The following is a 22,171-nucleotide window of genomic DNA, read 5'->3' on the forward strand; positions in this document are numbered from 1 at the left end:
TATTATGGGAAGAGAGAACTTCAAGGAAGGAACACTCTACAGTGTTGAATGCAGCAGAGACTTCCAGTAAGGTAAGGACAAGTTAGTAATGCTTTTAGAAACAATTTCAGTGGTGTAGCAGAGGCTAAATCCAGATTGTTGTGAGTAAAAATAAATAAATTTTATGTACATATATATATGTTTAAAACCACAAGGTTAAATAAATAGCTCCATGTGCAAATGGTATCATTTTCAGCAATTAAAACAAGCTTTGTTAACAGATTACAGCATACACAAAATATTTCTTAAAAGCATTTGAAAATTCTTTGTGGGGTTTAGGAAAGGTGTTATCTTAAGTCACATTAATTCACTCACAATATCAAGAGTTTAACAACTCACTTAAGAATATCAAAACCAAATCTGACAACCTCTATGTCGATCGAGAATCTTGACAGTTAAATTCTAAACAGAATATAAATGTCAAACTTTGAGATACTTGATAGGAAGCAAAACAAATACTATGAAGATTTGTAACCTTCTTATAGCAGATACTTCCTTGGTCTCATAATGTCCTACAAGCTAATGAAAATTCCTACATGCTGAATACCAAGGGCAGCAGTGAAACCTCCCCTTATTCCAGCATCCCAAAGCTGTTCTTTATGAACCACCTTGACAGTCCCACTTGTGCAGAAGAGATTAATACCCTCCCTATCATGCTTTTGCCTCCTTTCTAGGTGACATAGACAAAAAAAATAATAATAATAACCATTATTCTCATAAATACTATACAGAGAATATGCTAAAATGCTAGCTATACTATCTAAACTTTCCTATTTATCTTTATAGTTCTCCTTTTAGGGAAATACTAGTATTCCTATTTTATAACAAACAAACTGGAGTTCTGAAAGGTTAGTGCATGCCAGGGTCAAGATTTAAATAGTCTTGATCCCAAATGCCACTATTTTCAGTGCATGTGAAAATGCTTAGTAATGTTCATCAAATGCTCCAGCCCCCTGCCTTCAGGATGCTGCGCTTCTGTACACTCTCTTATTTGGGTGAGGCCATGTGACTAATTCCAGCCAATGAACAGAAATAAGATGTGTTTCATCTAAGCCACAGAACTTATTTGCTGAAGTGAGACCCTTCAGAATGCTCTCTTCTAACAGTTTGAGATGGTGACAACTCAAATCGCTTGGGTCCTAGAGTGTAAAAATGTAGAGCAGATCCCGCAGCCAACTTGCAAAATGTGGCACATAAAAGATACACTCCTTTGCTAATAAAATATCAAAATTTTCGAGTTGTTGCCACAGCATACCCTAGGCTTATTGTGAATGCTACCCCCAGTGATCTCAAAAGTCAATGAAACACATTTCAGTGGGTCAGGGTATAAAAAGAAAAGAAAAAAAAAAAGTTAAGGTCCACTCAGCCTTTCAAAACAGATTCATGTAAAGTCTGGTATTAGGCAGATGCCAAAATTATGAAAAGCAGATGAACAGCTGCCTAATGTGCCCAAGTTTTGACCTAAAATATATTCCTTACAACTTTCCAGATTCTTTAGCAATAAAACTTATGATTTAGTAAGTGGTTCTCAACTAGGGGCGATTTTATCTCCATGGAGACTTTTGTTCTCACAACTCTCAAATGGGTACTACTGGCACTTAGTGAGGGAAGGGTGCTGCTAAACTTACAAAGCATAGAAAAGACCCCACAACGAGGAATTGTCAACTCAAAATCTAACAGTGCCACTGCTGAACAACTCTGATCTAGGTGTATAAAGCCTTTCCAATCTCAGTGTGGGAGTACAAGGAAAATGCCTGATTCAAAAATAACAATTTACTTTTTAAAGTGAGGACATTATTTTTGCTCATCAAACTCATGCGTCAGAGTTCTTATTAATCCCCACATTGATGCTGTAAGGGCTAAAATTATAAACAGCCAATGTCTTTCCTTCTGTCAATACAAGGGTGATACAGAGAATAAGCAGGTGATAGAACACAAATCAGCTCTAGTCGGAGAATTGAAAACTCAACAACCTTATAGAAAGGCAATGATTTGTTTCAGTAAGGCATACTTGTTTGTCATACTGATTATACTGAAATAAGACAGCTATAAACTTCATGTTCAATACATTAACAGAGCTTTTAATATTTCTTTGACCTATACACTTATTTTATAGGATCCTTATATTTTATGCAGATTAACTAAAATCAGACATTGTCCTAATTGGTACATGATGATAAATGAACTGTAGCATGTTATTAGAAGGTAAGAAAAAAGAAAGCTCTCTTGGGTTCCCTTCCTCACTTCAACTGACCAAAAGACTTGAATTCATCCAGGGGCAGGGTAAATGAGGAAGCAGGCCTTTTGTGAGTAAGCACAATTCTAAATCATTTCCGTCTCTCTATTCCCAGGTCTATTAGCCTAACAGTGGCTACTCCTCAGTCATATCCTATCTTCTTAATTGATATGCTAACACTATTAACAGTTATTAGGCACCTAATATATAGATAAGCCAGGCAATGTGCCAGATATTTTCACAGTAGTCAACAAGAAGTTTTTGTTTCTAAGCACGTAACAGACTAGGGAAAAAACAGATTGAAAAACAACTAAATACAAGTAAATAATTACAAGTGTGCAGGTACTAGAAAGAAATGTGCATTAACTAGACCTAACCTAGCCCAGGTGGGAGGAGTCAGGGAGACTTGTGAGGTAGATGATATTTAAGCTGAGAGCAGGGGGACAAATAAGCTAGGTAAAGCAGGTTGGGTAAAGCATTCAACTCTGAGAGGTAGTTCAAAGGCCCTTGAGTAGGAGAACACTGTGGGTAAAGGATGCTTCCTAAACTTGCGTTAAAAAAAAGAATTAGAAACCCCATGAATTCTAAACTAGATATTAGAATGATTTAAGTTAGGAGAGAAGAATCATGTATGTGAAAACAGGAGACAGGGAAAAAAACTCTCACGTATTCAATAAATGTAAAAACAGTATGAAATCACTACATATATTCTCAGAAAATTGGCTGATTCGCTACTTCAGCTAGGTCATGACAAGAAGATGCTATGTTAACAATCGTGTGAAAATGTTAATTTGCACAAACGTTTTTCTTACTGTCCCACATTCTTGCAAATAAATGTTTACTCTTTTAATAATACCCATTAATTCATTTACTCTTTTAATAATACCCATTAATTCATTACTCTTTTAATAATACCCAATAATTCATTTACTCTAAATAAACCTTCATTATTCTAAATGGTTCTGATCTTCTAACTGATTTCTAAGAGCCATGGCTTAAATGACTACTACTTTATTACCTCCCTCTACTCTGGGGCATAAGGCTGTGCTCATATATTTACCCAAATCCCTTCAATGCAAAAATCTAGGATTGTATTATTCTTGATTATGTATGAAGACAAAATAAAGGCTGGATAAAATTCTAAAGCAAAATGAGTTTTCTCTATTTCTAAAACTGTTAAAGAATGAGAATTTGAACAAACAAATGTTGATTTAATTCATTCATCTTTTATTCTTTTTTTGGCAACCATCAGATAATATGAGCAAAACTATATTGCTCACTATAGTTACACACATTCTTTTTTGCTTTATACAATTTGTAAACATATTTAAGTGGATAAAATTGTTGGCTAAAGACACATTCCAGAATTCTGACATATACTTTTCCAAGTTAGGACAAAAGAAAGCTTATGTAACTTCCATTAGAACATCATCATACAGCAAACGAAATTATGTATATGTTGCTTTTAAATTAACATCTGCCATTTTTTTAAAGACTTTTTTAGCTTATGGATAAAATGATATTTATCTGAAGTTTTATAAAGGAATAGACCATACAGAAAACTTGTATACAAGTTTTCTTGTATACAAAAACTGACCATAACAAAACTTGTTATGGTCAAGAAACTGACCATACAAAACTTGTTCATAAACACATTGGCCACTTAAAAATTTAAAAATATAAAAATGAAATGAAAATTAAACATATAATAAAGAAAATTCTAACTCTTGTCAGAAAAAAAGTTACCAATAAGTTATTTTATTTTAGAATACTTTAGATGTAAATATAATTTATAATACTAGGTTCAATGATATCTTGCTTTATTACTTTTTAATGCTGACATTTTAAAGTAACAGATTACTTCAAAATAAACCCAAAGTGTTTAGTATTTTATAATTTCATTCTTTTATTAATTTCAGATCCCCAAAAATTCAGATCAAGGGTTATAAAGCAAGCTGCCTTTCAAATATATTTTGTTTGGCAGGGAGAATGGTTTTTAATCTCATGAGTGGAATGTCTTCAGGAAGTAGAAAATTCTTCCTGCTCTCATTGGCCACAGTCCCTACCAGTGCCCCACATTGTCACCTGCTGGGCATGTGAGACTGACACCCATTTTTAATATTATAAATATTTACTTATAAAAATTAGTTGTATTTATGAAGCAAAAATTCAAATGTTATAAACTCGATGCTAAATCTTACTAGTTATATAACTAATTTGGGAAAAATAGATCAAACCAAAAGTCTCATTTTCATAATACTTCCTTACATAACAAATTATCAAACACATTTGTACATATAGGTACAATCTTCTTAGAAAGAATACTGTTACGAGTAACCTGAAGTCTGAGCTGAATAAATCATTCACACAGAAAAATACTGTGTACTGATTTTACTATGCAGGTCTTAGCTCTCAAACAGTGGCTTTCAACTTTATCCATACGTGCAACATAAAAATTCTCAAATATTTGAATTGAAAGAAAAGTAACATTAATCAGGCTAATAAAATAACAAGTAACAAAGGTTTTCTTCTAATCTTGGATAATGAAGCAAAAAAAAAGAAAAACAATCTTAAAGAATGAAGACATCTGAGATGTAAGGCGAATCACAAAAGAAGAAACATTTTAAGTAAATGTGGCCTTGGACATTTTACACTGCCACTCCCTCAACTTGTACAAGCTAAAGAATAAAAGAAGCCACAAAACGTTTCTTAGTGAAAAAGGCATAAGGAAAGCAAAGCAGCTGAGTGGTAATGGAAAGAACACAGCAGAAAATATAAAAACGTGGAGTTATGAAAGAAATCAAGAGATGATGGTACTAACTCCAGTATGAAGTTTAAGAAACACCAAAGTATAACAAATAAATTAGAAAGACAGGAATCTATTAGGCCTTTTTTACACCCAAATAAAAGACTAATCCCTAATTCTTTAGAGTTTTAAATCTGATAGAGAACACCTATTTACCTTTGAATTTGTCTCATTTCTTTAAACTTAACAACTGATTCCTATCTGAATAAATATTTAAAAATTCTTAATTATTAAAGCAAGTTTTTCAGCTGCACTTCGATGAGTGTTATATAAAAAGCTTCACTGCATTAATCCCATCAATACCAAGGTTACTGCAATCAAGTTCATTTTATAAGCATTAATTAAATTTAACACAATACATTATTGCAATGACAAAAAGACTGAGTCATTCCACTTCTTCAAGAATAATTACATCGAAATGGTTATTTTGAAAGCTTTTAGTAACAAGGGGGAAGAATTAAAAATATTTAAATATTCCAACACAGAACAGAATATCCAAGATCCAACATAAATAGAAAGTATCAGCAAATAGGGTACCATCTTGGTCTATGAATGATGTTTTCCACAATGGGCTTACAAGTTTTTAAAATTCCACTAAAAGGACACTGGTTAAAGTTCATCTTTGATATAGTTCTAAAAAGGCTATTAGTAAGTAGCTTTGCCATAAAATTGATTTAAGGTAGTTGTGTTTTTCAGTAGCATTCAGAACAATTCAGCATTTGGTAGGAATACTTAGATCGGCACACTATAAGCTAAAACATAATTGTGTAACATTTTGTAAACTAGCTGCAATTTTCAGTAGCTGTGTTTACCAACGGTGTAACAGAATTATAATGTTCTCCTAAGCCATATGCATGTCTCATATATCTGAAATGAAAAAAGAAGAAATGAGTAGTTTTGATGAAGTAATTTATTGTATATCAATGCATAGTATGTATATAAACCAAACACTCTGAATGACTCAGGTCACAGCGGTATCATTCAACAGACTATATGGATGTATTAATGAAGAGCTCAACATTATCTGAAAAGTATCAGCAGCCAGCAAAACCAGGTTCAATCACTTAAGGGAAAATGGAAAGGCTGAGATGCTGAGTGCCTACTAATCTTAAATTTTCACCGAAATTGTAGCCATTAATGGCTGACTACCTTAGTGGTTTAGTTAATAAACCCTAGAGCCAACAGCGAACCCTCTATGCTATGTTTCAGAAGAGATTTCTCAATCACGTATTTTCAGGATGTGATGAAAAAATCTCTAAGGAATAAACAAGCAACATGAATATATCTCAGCTTTAACACTTGTTGAAACTTTCAGCATGATTAGATGTCAAACCAGGACAATACACAAAACAGTCTTAAAATTTTGTAACCTTTAGAAATGACTTTATTCTTAACTCATACACAATAATAAATCACTAGGGCTTACAAAATTATATAAATCACATATTTTGACAATGCTATCTAGTTCTATAACTGCCTTTAACATAAAAATTAACTCAGCTGAAGATAGTTATTTTGATTAATCAACATATACAACCTAAAATCTTTTATACTCCTTTTTGTTCTAATTATGAAAAATAAAACAGTAAAAATTTCTAGGTACTTACACAAGTATTAATGGTTTTTTTGGATATTCTTCACCAACTATAATAGGAGGAGAATCTGCCTGTATTATCTCTATTGGTGTTTGTAAAATGTGAGACAGAGCTCTTAACTATAGGGAAAAACAATGTATTAGTACAGAAAATAAAAATGTAAATGGCATTCAACTTATAAACTACTGCAGTACACACAAACAAGGCAACCAGTCAGAGCAGGGATGTGCTCTGATCAACTACACAGAGAGCCTGTCACATAGTGGGCACTTAATAAATACTTGTTGAATAAACAAATAAATAGAATACAGGTTGTGTTATCACTTATCCAAAATGCTTGGGACCAGAAGTGTTTCAGATTTTGGATTTTTTCAGATTTTGAAATATTTGCGTATACTACATGAGATATCTTAGGGATGGGACCCAAGTCTAAACACGAGATTCATTTATGTTTTAAATACACCTTATACACATAGCCTGAAATTAATTTTATATAATATTTTTAATAATTTTGTACAAGAAACAAAGTTTTGACTGCGTTTTTACTACAACCTGTCACATGAGGTCAGGTGTGAAATTTTTCACTTGTGGCACAATATTGGGACTCAAAAAGGTTTGGATTTTAGACAGTTTTGAATTTCAAATTTTGGGATTAGGGATGTTCAACTTATTAAATCAAATGCAGAGGTTTCTCAACAGCTTTGTAAAAATATTAGTGCCATATGTAATGAAGTGGATTGGGTTTATTATACTTATCTCTACTTTTTAACATGCTTGAAAAATTCCACAATAAGAAGATTTTTAAGATAACCACTGTCCAAGCACTAGATCAAATCAATTACAATGTGGGAGGGAAGAGAGCAGGGCAGAAAAGGAGGTTTACTTTTTTAAAAGAGTTTCAGAAGATTCTAATGGACAACCAGTGTTGAGAACCACTGTTCTATAATTTTTGAGGCCTTAATAAAATGAATATGTATATGAACTGTACTGCCTTCTCAAGGAATTTCCATATGATTAACATATGCAATTTTAAGTAGTGTTATATCATATAATATAAAATTAGAGCCTAAAGTGAGATGAATAATAGTTAATAATGAATATTAATGCTAACATTTTTTAGACTTACTATGGCGAAACACTCTAAGCACTTTACGTATATTAATTCATTCAATCCTAACAATAATATTATGAAGGGATAGGTATTATGGGACAGGAGTTATTTTAAAGACCTAGAATCTGAGGCAGAGAAAGGTTAAGAGACTTGTCAAAGTCAAGCATTAGGAAATTAAATGACCTGCACTTAACTGAGAAAGTCTGATTCTAGATCCCAAGTTCATAAACAAATTAATCATTAACAGTCTTCAGTCACAGTGCCCTGATCTACGTATTTACAAGAATACCCCATCAAGAATATAGTCCTTTTTGGGGTCTTAAAAGAACGTAAGAAATTACTTCACAAATATGGCAAGGGTTCTATGTCGCATGGTGGCAACTTCCCATACTCTATAAGTAAAATGTTCCCATGAAGCACATTTTTCTTATAATAATTAAAATTGACCCCACAGTAAAAGAGCAACTTTATTTCAAATGAATTCACAATTTATGAGTAAATGCTCTTCAAAGGATGTTTTAAAAGGCTTTTCTTAAATAAAGTTGATTAGGTTTCTAATACTTCTATGAATTTGTGATCCTTATAAGAAAGTTCAAGCATCTTTAATTATTCCTAATATAGTCACAAAGCTAGTATAAAAACTTCCTGAGTTTTAGAGACCCAGGAGAGGCATAGAAAACTAATGGATACAGTTCCCTCTGGTGGAGAGGTACAAATACAGCACTGCTAAAAAAAAAGATTTTGGAGAACACTGATGTCACATCTTCAAGCAACACAGTTCTTGAAGTGAATTATTTAGAGCCACCGACTATTCAAGATGTTTAGTCATATAATCATTATTATACAGTACTATTAATAATACTGCTAGATTCATCCACTTAGCCCTTAAAAACACTTATGCACATACTCCCTGCCTTATTTAATGTTCACAAATGTTCAGTACAGGGGTTTTATTAATTATTATCCCTATTCCCTAATGAAGAAACTCAAGCTCTGGAGATTGGCCGACTTCCCCAAAACAAAGAAGTGGAAGAAATGCCAGGACCCTAACCTAGGATTTGCCTTTTTATCCTAATACCTGGGCTGCTTCATTCCCACTTGGCTCACTTAAGTGTTTTGTTTATTTTGTTTTAAAGAAACAAAGTTAATGGTACGATTAAAAAAATCAGACCTATGAAAATCTTGATAACTCCCTACAAATAACCTAACAAAATGTTTTCTTAAATATGAATTTTAATGCATCAACCACTGCTTTCAAGTAAGTCCTGTCACTATCAACTAGGAATTCAAAACACACTTTAATAGATGTGTTGTGGTAGGATCTGACTTGTAATTTCACATTTTTTCTATTTTTGATGTAAAGATATTACTTTTCCATTAGTACCTTTTATCAGCTAAAACAATAGGGCTAATTTTACTTTACTTTTCAGTAAAATTTTCACTTTCATAAGTCCAGAAAACCAAATATATTGCCAGTGGCAGCATCACAAGTGAAAAGACTTACACAGATCTAACACCACCTTCTTCAACACACAGATCTAGCACTAAGCTAGCTATTTCAAATGAAACAGAGCTTTGCTTCCTTAAGGTACATACTTTAAACAAAGGCCTACCAATGTTAACTCCCTATTTCTTTGTCAATGGACAAACAGCAAATATATAAAGAAAAGGAATCCTCAATGCGAAATTGAGATCAGCTGAAAAATGTTTGCAAACTACAGAAGGAATTAACAACCCACAATCACTGTGAATAATTACAAACTTACCTCAAGCTGGCCTCCCCATGCGGCTGTGTTTACAATATCATCACAGTATTTTCCAAACTCTTCTGTAGAGAATAGATCAGAATATAGTACTTAATAATCTTCATACTCATGTTAAAAGATCCCTTTTATAGCTTCCACAATCCTTGATGAAAATGCCCAAGTTATGAACATGCTCCCTCACTACAAGTACCTTCCAGAATTTAATCTATCCCCCAGATTCAAACTTAATTCATCCCAAATTATCACCATCTTTCCATCCAAGAGCAAAGCAATTCATTTCTGCTTCTCTCCCTCAGCCTTAGGCCCAGGGACTTTATCTATGTAACAAACCTACTTCCTTCTCATTACCTGAAGCAATGATCCCCAAATTACCACCATTTTAATTATTCTGGCATGTATTTTGAAGCCCAAACCTATATCCCAAAGAATAGCATGAAGGACTAAAAAATGTAGCCCCTGTCCAATCAGTTTCACTGTAAGACCCTATCAGAGATGTATGAAGAGAATCAGGGTAGAAGTACAAATGAGTTGAAATTCCTTCGCCAGAGGAAGGAAATAGTGCCTTCAAATAGTGCCTCCACTTGTTATTTTGGAAGCACCTAATTATTTGCATAAATATCAGTTCTATCCAAGGAAAAGGCTTTTCAGATCAGCCCTAAGAGAAGGATTAAAATACTTAATCACTGAATTTACAAGGGGCATATCTTGTGCATACACCTTAATATACAGCATGTTAAAACGGGAAACAAACATCCTTCCTGTTCAGAGAGTGGGGGTGGGAGGGAATTATGGATTTCTAGAAGAAAAATAGGTCCCATGTTTTGTCTCATTTACTGTTAAATCCTCAGTGTTCAGAACAAGTCTAGAATAGTGCCTGGCACACAGTGGTCTTCAATAACTACTGGTTGAATAAATGAAGATAATTAACTCTTTTGTCTTTTTCTCTGACTCAGCGTACAAAGTGTTGATAGATCTCCAGAATGACTATAGGTATATCTAATTCTGTAGCCAATTAATTTCTCATAGCTGTCATATTGGAAATGTTAACATATCTCTTGTTTTAGGCCATTGCTATTTTCTAAATTACCAGAATTTGCTATGGCACACAAAAACACATTTTTCCATTTATCTTGATATATGCAGAGGTAACATCATATATGGCTCTGCTATAATTATCTCCAAAATGATTATTAAATCATTGAAACTCCCCAGCTCAGTTAGCTGTAGGGGCATTTGAGAGGAGGTGGCAGTTTGTACGCTGACTTTGCTCTACCTCCTTCCAAGGAGGACAGACTCCATTAAAGGAAAATCAACCTTAACCTTCCCCTCTTCAACCTTCAACTCATCCTGGCCACAAGACTTGCTCCCAGTGGATACTGCCAAACCTGCCTTCTTCTCTCAGGTACTAACTTTCCTCTATTCCATTCTTTACTCCCCTGAAACTCTCTCCTATTTTTACTTCCTCTCTTCTTCATTTGCTAGTTGTGTATTTTTACCTTCCCATAAATCTGTTAATGGTAATTATTAAAAGTATACAGAAGAAAGGAGGTTATTAACTCGTTTCTGGTTTTGCAAAGTCAAATTTTACTTGAATATTGATCTTCCTAATTACAGCTGATTGAGAATAAAATTTAATCTCCCCCAAAGTATAGGATAAAAGGAGAAATTAGTTTTCCTAAACATTCTCTGCTTATGGTCTTCAGGACGTATATATATTTCTAGAGTCTTGTCAAAGCTTACCTTCCTCTATTCTTAACTTTGTTAAATATGAATTTAACATATTTTTTTCATTAATCCTGTTCCTACTTTTATCTCATATAAAACAATATATTTTAACTACAAAATGATTAAGTACTGAAAAGATTTTAATAAAGCAAAATGTACCAGGATTATTAAAATTATAGAAAATAATTCTGCCTAAATTTTGTGGTGTTTTTTCCTCATTAGGGTCTGTATGGATTCATTTTATGCTCAGTCCAGGAAGCACTTTATTTAAAAACTACAACCACCAATAGCAACAACAAAACATAGTAGAGAAAAATATATTACCTGGAGTATACATATCTCCAGTATTGGGATTTGTTAAAAATGGCAGAAAGTCTTCTACATGGCTTTGCATATACTTAGCAGTTTGACATCTTAAGGCAACCACAGTAAGAGTGCCATCCTGTTCTTTCAGTTGATCTTCAATGGCTCTATACATACAGTGGCCATCAGATGGAATCTGTTTAATTTCCAACTGTCTAACTGCCAATATTTGAGCAAGTTTTTCACTTTCTACATGTCTGGCTCCAGATAAGTTCTCGATTTCAGCTTCAGCTATCCTTTCTTCTCGTTCCTTCTCCAATGCAGCTTTTTTTTCCTAAAAAGAAGGGAACATAGGAGAATTAATTAGTAATAATTAGGCTAATTCTCATTTATTAAGGGGATAGAGATAAAAGAGTCTCAAAACTTTTTGCCATTTTTCTCCCTTCTCCCAAATGCACTACCACATTGATCATTTCATCATTTATAAAAGTATATGCCAAGTTTCTAAAAACTTTACTGATTTCAAAATATTTAAGACTGAGTTGTCCTAAACCTTAAAGCACATTATTATTGTATTTAAGTCCATGCTAATCTAAGCTTCTTAACTTACCACTCCACCAGTGAGGTGTTAATCTGCCAAAGTGTTTAGTAGGGTACAGGCAGACAGTCTTTTATCTAGCTTTTTTTAAAAAAGTATACACACACACACACATTTAACAAATAGATAAAAACATTCTTCTTTAAAAAAAATTAAAATATTACAGATAGACTAAAATTCCCCCTAAAAAACACTGCCATCCCAGTGCTTGATGCAGAGGTTTGGTGTGTATCCTTCTAGATTGTTTTTCTATACATTTTAATTAACATGGTATATTCATAGAAAACATATAGAAATGTTTTTTAACAAAAGTGGTATCGTGTCTTACATTCTGCAATGTGCTTTCATTATTCAAATGTCTTAAGAGATTCTCCCTCTTATGCACGCATGGCAGCATATGCAAGGATGGGGTGAGCTGAGGTCAATGGGAAATTTGTGACATGAAGAATAGATAGGAGGTGGGATGGGAAAGTTAGGGAAGAGAAAAAAAATCCTGATAGCTGGACTAGTAAGGATCACAAGCCAGAAAACACTATATGTTTCACAGCTAGAAACAGTTCACAGAGCTATAGTACCAGAGAAAAACCTCAAGAGATGAGGTTGGGAACAACAAAGAAAGGTATATAGTTAATATATATTAAGTCTGTGCTTACATACTGTTAAAAAAAAAAACTAGAAAAGCCGGGCGCGGTGGCTCACGCCTGTAATCCTAGCACTCTGGGAGGCCGAGGCAGGCGGATTGCTCGAGGTCAGGAGTTCAAAACCAGCCTGAGCGAGACCCCATCTCTACCATAAAAATAGAAATTAATTGGTCAACTAATATATATAATATAAAAATCAGCCGGGCATGGTGGCTCATGCCTGTAGTCCCAGCTACTCGGGAGGCTGAGGCAGGAGGATCGCTTCAGCCCAGGAGTTTGAGGTTGCTGTGAGCTAGGCTGACGCCACGGCACTCACTCTAGCCTAGGCAAGAAAGCAAGACTCTGTCTCAAAAAAAAAAAAAAAATTGAAAGATATACAAAAAATATTTCTAGTGCTTTTCTCTAGATGACAGAATTCCAAAATAACTTGTATTTTGGTGTGTGTCTGTGTGCTTTTCTGCATCTTTCTAATTCTCTACTGTATGTTTTATTTGTACACTCAGGGAGGAAACTGCTTTCTAATTTAAATGGATAAAAACAGTTAAACTAAATTCTACAAATCTTGATGTTAATAGTATATTACAGTAAAGGATTCGGTAGACCAAGAGTATAGAAAGGTAAAGACTTTCATACTCCTAAGCTCTAACTCCTTAGGGCAAAAGAAATGAATGGGAAGGCAAATTTCAATTAAACTTAACCACCATATATACTCGTACTAACTGCTTGTTATGTGCCATGCTAGATGAACCTGAAGTGATTTCCAAGTTACCTGAATCAAAAGCAGTATTATCTTCCTAATAAAACATAAGCCTATTTAAGAGTTTTCCTCCCCACTGAAACCATAACAGAAGTAATATGAACCAATTTATATTACTCCATACCTACAACTGTGAATCACAGAGGCATAAAATCTTAAAACACAAGGTGGCACTATTACTTTATAAAACACTAAAAAAGTTTCAGAGGGGAGAGGAAGAATAAGCACCTTAGATATCATCTAATTCAAAACCCCTCATTTTCCTCTTCTGAGGAAACAGCACGCAGAAAGATTTCCAAAGGCCATACAGCTGGTTAGAGCAGAGTGGGGACCAAGGACAACACAGAGAACTCCTCTATCCAGGCACCTGAATCAGAATAAAAGTTGGAGCAGATGGGAGCTAGAATTAATGATGTCATGTACTATTTACTGGAAGAGTGGAACTTTATACTATCTTCAAAACTGTTTAAGACTCTAAAATACTAATTCTAATCATTTTGGTTTTATTCCTCATGCTTTGCTTCAGTATTACAAAAAAACTGACTTTCCTTCCCAGGGCACTAGATAAGAAATCCATTGGATTCTTTTCCCAGCAATGTATAGTTTCCCAATAGTACTAGGCAAATTAGTTTCTACAATCATAGTACTAGAGATTGAATAGCATCAATAAGGTCTAATGAAAACATACATAAGATAAAAATAGCATGTAAATCATAAATATATTGTTGGTAAAACTAGATATATGTTGAAATATTAATACAGCAAAAACAACTCAAAAAGAATCTTAAGAGCTGGGCACTAGACCTGGGTTTGTATCCAACTTTCAGTATGCCATTGAGATAACCTGCATCTCAGCTTTCTTGTTTGGAAAACAAGCTCTCATATTTCATATTTTTAGTACCCAGGTCTTCTGAGTTCTACTTTGGACTCTTTTTTTCTCTCTCTTTTTGAGACAGGTCTTTCTCTATCGTCATGGCTAGAGTACAGTGGCATGATCACAGCTCACAGCAACCTCAAACTCCTGGGCTCAAGTGATCCTGGTGCCTCAGCCTCCCTAGTAGCTGTGACCAGAAACATGCTTGGCTAGTATTTTTTTAATTTTTTGTAGAGGCTGGTCTCCAACTCCTGGCCCAAGCCATTCCCCAGCCTTGGCCTCTCAAAGTGCTGGAATTACAGGCGCTCAGCCTACTTTGGACTCTCTCTATCATACCAAAAAGCTTCTCAGTTCTTTGCATTAAATAAAATACCCTATGTTTTTCTAGTAAGAGATCCACTCTACAATATTCCATGACAGTCTTACAATAAATCTTCATAAACTTTTATCATGTTTTTCATGTATCTTTCCAAAAAATAAACACTATTAGTTAATTGGCTTTTCATTCCTTGGTGCCTTTAGCAAAAAGAGAAGTTCCAAATAATCCGATACTCAATTATTCATCACTGATTTCAGGTTCCATTTTCTTAAGCATTATAAACTTTTAGTGTTTTCTGTTCCAGAATCCCATTAACATAACCAAGTAATAAGAAACTGGGCATTACTTCTAGGGCATCTTCTCTCCCAGTGTCAAACTGGCTGACTATAAAAGACACTAGATTGTTTTGAGGGTATAACTGAAAAGATTATTAATATCAGCTGTGCAGTATTTGAGGGAAAAAAGTAACAAAATTTTTGAGACAAGTAGGGAGTTTTCTTTTTATTTGTTTTGTTGCCTAAGGGTCCAGGTGGGGATGAACAAGTTTTGATAAAGACATGAGGGAGTTGTGTCCTTATGTTTTCCAGAATTAAACAGGCTATTATAAGATGTTTCAATTACTAAATAGAGGTGATCCCAATAAATATTTTGTTATGGTACTGGCACAAGCTAGATAACAATTGTGGGATCATCATAAAAAGAATGCATACCAGAAACAGATACCCTCCAAGATACCAGGAGATCTAAATCTCATGATTCTATATTCTATGAAATTCATAATTATATTTACTCAAAATAAAATTTTATACTAGTATGAAAAATGTTTGACTATTTGCAACTTAATCCACTTTCAAACAAAAAAGACATTCCTCAAAGTTTAACTTTTTAAGAAGCATACTATGCAGTACTTAACACAGTAAACAATACTATCATTTGTTGACCCATTAGTTCTCCAGGCCTTATGTTAAGAGATTTGGAAAGAGTATATTATGTAATATTCACAATAACTCTATGAAGTAGGTATTACTTGCATCCATTTAATAGATGTGAAAATGAGACTTAAAGAAGTTAAGAAATCTTATATAAAGTATAACAGTAAATGAAACTTAAAGCTCATCTGTCTGACACTAAACTCCATACTCTACTAAATTATGCACTACTAAATCATAAGATGGAAAGCTAATTTAAAAATATGCGTTTAAATCCCAGAACACATCAAGTGTCAGTAAAATAATTTGGGGACTGAAACGATTGGATTTAATCCTCTTTTTCTTTTTCAAAGTCAAATGGCCTTACCTAACTAATCTCATTCCTATGTTGATATCATGAACTCGCAACTCCCAATAAATCAGTTTCTTTACAGCTCTTTGATAACGTACTATTTCATTCTCACATTTGTTTTTGTGTACGATACTTCTCCTATTTGGACTATCCCACCTAAATAATTATATTTCCCTCAAATTCCAACTCATTATTTTAACACTTAGCATAATGAACTTTATCTTCTTTACATATTCATCATAATTAACTACTATATAGCCACCTACATAATTATCTGAGAGTTTTGTATATTACATATCTTAACTTCTAGGTTCAAATTCTTGTTTCTCATTCAATACCACAGTTTTTAGCCAAGGTTGTGTATCAGAATCATCTGGGCCCACATTCTGAAGATTCTAAGTCTGGGATCATCTATTTGTTTAAAAATAAAAATCCTTTGCAAACCTGCTTCCCAGACCTACCCTCCTACGAGAAGTTTAAACTGAACATGTCTTTCTATATTATCTTATGCCATTTTCCTCTCTATAAAATGGGGATAAGAAATCCTACTTCACAGCATTGTTGTCAATACTAAATCAGATTTCATATAAGCAGCTCAGCATAGTATCTGGTACATAGCAAGTGCTTAATAAATGTTGTTAGTTCAGGTCTCTTGACAAGGAAATCCACCTTTTTCTTTTTTCATTTCTTTCCTATACAACACCTACAATAGTATTGAGCACACAAGCACTAACTTATATACTTGGTGACATGACTTTCATACCCGTCTCTTTTGTGCTTTTGATATCCGAGGTGGCTGATTCTCAAGAACCAAGTTTGAAATGTTAACAGCAACACAATCTATCTGAAGGAAACAAAAAGCATTAAGTCAATGGAAAACACTTTTAAATTATTACTGAAAGCATTAGGTCATTAAATTATTGTTGAAAATCACAAATATGGCCAATCCCACATTTCAAATTTGATAACAGCACTAGACACCATATTAGATAATAAGGTTTCGTCTTCTTTCTCTATTTTTTATGGGAGAATTTGTCAGATTCCTAAGAAGCTTCCTTTTAGCTCTTCAAAGATAATGTTCATGCCTGCATGCTTTCCTTCCTTCTTAGAATGCCTACTCCATTAATGTAAATGTAGTACTATATTTGCTATAAGTGCCAATTCATTCAGCACTCCACTGTTCCTTTCTCTGAATGCTGATAGTACATATAAGACGCAGGTCCTGTGCTGGCTCATGGCTCAGTTCATTACTACCTCCATAACCTCAATTGTGCTGCAAGGGCCTTCTCCACCTTTATTAGCCAGAACTTGATGAGCACTGATTCTTGACCCTAGTAACAACGTGAAATTTTCCTATCCTTTCCCATTTACAAAATAACTGCAGACAAAATATATTTAATTTAAAATATCAAATATTACAACCAATCCTAAAGAACAAAGATGCTACACTTACAGCTATTAGGATGAGTAGCTACTATTTTATTACTGTAAGCCCAGTTTTCAGTATAATACATACATAAAACAACTGAGGGCCTTTAATACAGAGACAGAAGTCTCCAAAGGCTATGTTCCCAATGATCAAAATATCTTAATCAGCTAGACTTAAAAGGGGGATTAATCAACTTCAGTGAAATTAGGAATCTTAGAATTTTTTGAAAGAATCTGCTAAATTTTACTAATTGCTATACTGACAACAGGCAACATATAGAAATGCATCTGAAAAACAAACAAAAGAGCAATGATATAAAAATTTAAGTGGTGTACAGAAAAGAAAAGTTTAAACTAATGAAAAAGACAACAGCTCAAATAAGATAGGAGTATGTATTTTAACATTTGGACACTATGTAGCTTAAAAATCAAACACTTTTGTCCTTGGAAACCTAGCAAAGAAATCTCAAAATTGAAAGGCCTGAGAGAGTAAAAACTATCTCACTAATAGAAAAGATAGAGAGACAGTTAAGAATACCACAATTGTGGCTCACGCCTGTAATCTTAGCACTCTGGGAGGCTGACGCGGGCGGACTGCTTGAGGTCAGGAGTTCGAAACCAGGCTGAGCAAGAGCGAAACCCCATCTCTACTATAAATAGAAAGAAATTAATTGGACAACTAAGATATATATAGAAAAAATTAGCCAGGCATGGTGGTGCAATGGCTGTAGTCCCAGCTACTCGGGAGGCTTAGGCAGGAGGATCGCTGAGCCCAGGAGTTTGAGGTTGCTATGAGCTAGGCTGCTGCCACGGTACTTACTCTAGCCTGGGCAACAAAGCAACAAAGCAAGACTCTGTCTCAAAAAAAAAAAAAATACCACAATTGTAATGACACAATTAACACCCGGAGCATCATCCCTTGTTACCTGGAGATGAAGTATATTAAGGGCAAAAAAGACCAGAATCTTTGATGACTGGCTAATAAAGTTTGAAAAATTGAGACTGTATTTAATGTAAGGACATTATAAAGCAATATAGATGAGCTGTTCCCCTTGTCAACAGCATATCAAAAATGTACCAAATGAACTTTCTAACTATTAAAAGTGGAGTGAAGTTATGGTGCCTATGATCCTTCATATCCAAAGCCCATATAATAAACTACCACACTATACAAAGTTATAACAGAATCCAGGATTCACATCCTAGGGTAAGACAATTCTGATTTTTTTTTTTGAGACAGAGTCTTACTCTGTTGCCCATGCTGAGTGCCATGGAGTCAGCCTAGCTCACAGCAACCTGAAACTCCTGGGCTCAAGTGATCCTCCTGCCTCAGCCTCCCCAGTGGCTGGGATACAGGCATGCACCACCATGCCCGGAGATATATATATATATATTTTTTTTTTTTTTTAGTTGTCCAGCTAATTTCTTTCTATATTTTTAGTAGAGATGGGGGGGTCTCACTCTTTCTCAGGCTGGTCTCGAACTTGTGAACACAACCTCAACTTGTGAACGCAAACATGTCTTGGCTTCCCAAAGTGCTAGGATTATAGGCGTTAGCCACCACGCCTGGCTGACAATTCTGATTTTGAATTCTAGTGTTGGCACTAAAGAGGTGTCAGGACTTCAGGACAAAGTTCTTATTCTAAGTCTGTTTCTCACTTAAAAATGGGATTATCTACACTTACTTCATAGGCAATATCTCAGAGTATGTTACTGAGGATTAAATGAGATAATACGTAATACTTTAAACAAAGTGCTTAGCACACATATATTAACCACAATGATAAAATAAATATTAGTTAAAATGATGAAAGTTAGGATGATCCAATTTACCCAAGAAACATCAGTAAAGTTTCCATTCAGTACAACTTGTTCATAAATCACTTTTATAATTTAAAAATGACTTCTCATGTGTTGTCCCATTTGATTACAAAAACCTGTGATTAGACAGCAGTGATATTTGTATCTTACTATAGGTGGAGAAATTTATGCTCAGGAAGATTAAGAAACTTTGCTCAGGTTACAATCTTATTCTGTGGCAATTCTGGGACTAGAAGTCTGGTCTTTCAGCTTTCATTTGGTGAAGCTTCATCTTTTGAGCAAGTAAACAGGTAAAGAAGTGTAGTCCTTTCTTTCCTGATCTCCCTTACAAAAAAACACTGCCATGTAAACCTGGTCACAAAAATATTAATGAGAGGTGATGCACGAGCATGACTGAGTGACTTCATTTTCCTGCCAATTTTATGATTTTATATAATAAGCAGTGCAACAGAAGTGGAAAGTAGTTTTCAAATGCTGTGGGCAAAGGCAAACATTATTTCATATACCTTATTCTCCTTAGAAGTCAGCTTCAATTGCTCCAGTTCTTCTCTATGTTTCTGCTCCATTTCTTTTTCCAACTTAGCAACATCTTCAGTGAGTTGCTTCCTCCTCTTTTTGTCATTCTTGGGAACAGCATTCTTCATACCCTGAATTTTGGCTGAAAAGTCACCAAAATCATTAAGTCAGACACCCAGGAAAAAGAGGAAATGAGAAACAAGCACCAAGAAGGAGATGGTAAGGGGAGAAAGGTATAGAAAAAGTAATTATGGAAGCAAGAAGAGTCATCACGTAACAATCGGACACCTACAGAGAAGAGCCCAGATGAAGCTGAGACACTCTTCCCTAAATTTTTTTTAAAAACCCTCGGTAACATAACCTTGAATTTGTTTGATGGGACAGGAGGAGGAAAAAGAAAAAAACTGAAGCAAGTTTTAAATCTTTCAAGCATCCCTTCTGGGCCCTCAAAACTAAGATTGAGGCCATTTAAAATGTACCCATTAGGGCCCAATGTCGGTAACTGGAGCAGGAATAGGAAAGGGAGGCGTAAGGGGATTGGGAGGCGCGCAGTCTGGGTCCAAGATCCGAGACTTTGAGGTATTCTCTGACATGTGCACCCGGGCTGCGGCGTAGGATAGAAGTAAGCGGCAGGCCTCAGACGAAGAAACCTCCGAAGGCTGGGGGATTAAGGGGCCGCTGGTGCAGGGAAGATGGAAAAGAACAGACCATTTGCTATTTTGGAAAAGTCTAGGAGGATCCAGGTAAATTGCCCCTTATGATTCCTCAGAAGAGACTTTGCCACGCGCCCTTCCCTGGGTCTGGGCGGCTTCTAGATTCCCACTTCCTTCCCCATCACCTTGCAACTCCTTCTTCTCTTTGCGATGCCTTCTCACCAGCTGCTCCTCCTCATCAAGCTCTTCGGTCAAGTCAGCCTCCATGTCGACTAGGTAGCCCAGCGCACGAGCTGGAAGAAACTTGCACCGCCAGCTAGCCGGCACCTTCCACCCCTCAACCCTCACCCGGGGCGCCATTGGCCCCGGCTGGGACCCAGTCCCGCCTTCAAGGCGGCACCACATCTAAGCCGAGCCATTGGAACAAGGGAAAAGTTGAATGTGATGCTGCGCGTGCGCACTACCGTGACCCTGCTCTGATAGGTCGGGGAGACGGGGGAGGAACGAAAGGGCGCGTGAAGGTTGCGGCTGCACGGGCTGGAGTTTGCGGCTGCGCGATTGGCCAGCGCACCAGAGCCCCAAGGCTACGCGCCCTGTCGTAAGGCGCGCAGAGATGACGTCACGAAAACCATTTTTGACAGTTATTTCGTTCGGTGCTTGGGAAGTCCTCCTTTAATCTTCGATTTGGGTCCCTGTCGCTAGGAAGAGCTCCTGGAAAGGTAAGAAAGAAAAATGAAACATTTTAATAAAACCGTCGATAATTATTAATGGGAATCTTTGGGACACAGGGAATTAAGTTCTGTTTCTTATTTTTAAGGTCGTAATACCACAGTTCAGAAGAAAGAACCGCTAAGTAATCGAGAAAATGCCTCCTCTTGAAACAGATATAATGGTGCAAACAGAAGAGATAGAAAGGATTGAGACTCGTATAATACAGAGTCTTAAAGACTTATGCACAATGATAAAGAGAGTAATGTCAGAGCGTTTGGAAAGTATCAGGGAGTTGAGAGAGTTAACGGAAATGTGCAAGCTGGATTGGCCGCAAAATCAAATTACTGAAGTAAATGCAGAACAAGACAAACTCTCAGAGAACGCAGAGAAAAGGGAAAAAGAAATTAAAATAAGAAGAGAGGAGAAAAAGAGAGAGCCAGAAGGCCGGTCCAGGAGATACAATCTACGCATAATAGGACTACCTGAAACAGAGGACAAAGCAAATGGAGCTGAAACAATAATTAAGGAACTAATTGAAGAAAATTTTCCAGAATTGAAGATTGAATTAGATCTACAAGTAGAAACAGCTCATAGGGTACCTTTAAAATTTAACGAAAAGAAAGCTACACCTAGACATATCCTGGTGACATTTTTAAATTACAAGGATAAAGATAAAATTTTGCAAGCATCCAGACAGAGAAAGCAGGTTACCTATAAAGGGATAAAAGTCAGGCTGACCTCAGATTTCTCTCTTGCAACTCTAAATGCCAGAAGACAATGGAACAATATTTACAGAGTTTTAAGGGAAAATAATTTTGAGCCAAGAATTATGTACCCTGCCAAGTTATCATTTCTGTATGAAGGCAACTGGAAGACATTCTCAGATATGCAGGGGTTAAGAAAGTATATCAACCAAGAACCTTCCTTGAAAATTTTGCTCTATGATTTACTGCACCCAAGAGAGAGCCAGAATTAAAATAACTAAAGTAGG

At 35.3% G+C, this 22,171-nt stretch overlaps 1 protein-coding gene across 1 annotated transcript; it reads right to left on the bottom strand.

Annotated features, from left to right (window-relative positions):
• Positions 1 to 3,569: 3,569 nt before the first annotated feature.
• Positions 3,570 to 20,880, bottom strand: OTUD6B (OTU deubiquitinase 6B). Its single transcript, XM_012760730.2, has 7 exons — positions 20,655 to 20,880; positions 19,807 to 19,958; positions 16,815 to 16,895; positions 11,603 to 11,915; positions 9,554 to 9,615; positions 6,689 to 6,795; positions 3,570 to 5,948 (listed from the first exon to the last, which is right to left on the bottom strand). The coding sequence occupies exons 1-7, from the start codon at positions 20,872 to 20,874 to the stop codon at positions 5,864 to 5,866; spliced, it is 1,020 nt and encodes a 339-aa protein (XP_012616184.1). The 5' UTR covers positions 20,875 to 20,880; the 3' UTR covers positions 3,570 to 5,863.
• Between the last annotated feature and the right edge of the window lie 1,291 nt (positions 20,881 to 22,171).

The sequence above is a fragment of the Microcebus murinus genome, chromosome 7 (genome assembly GCF_040939455.1).
Source record: "Microcebus murinus isolate Inina chromosome 7, M.murinus_Inina_mat1.0, whole genome shotgun sequence".
Taxonomy (NCBI): domain Eukaryota; kingdom Metazoa; phylum Chordata; class Mammalia; order Primates; family Cheirogaleidae; genus Microcebus; species Microcebus murinus.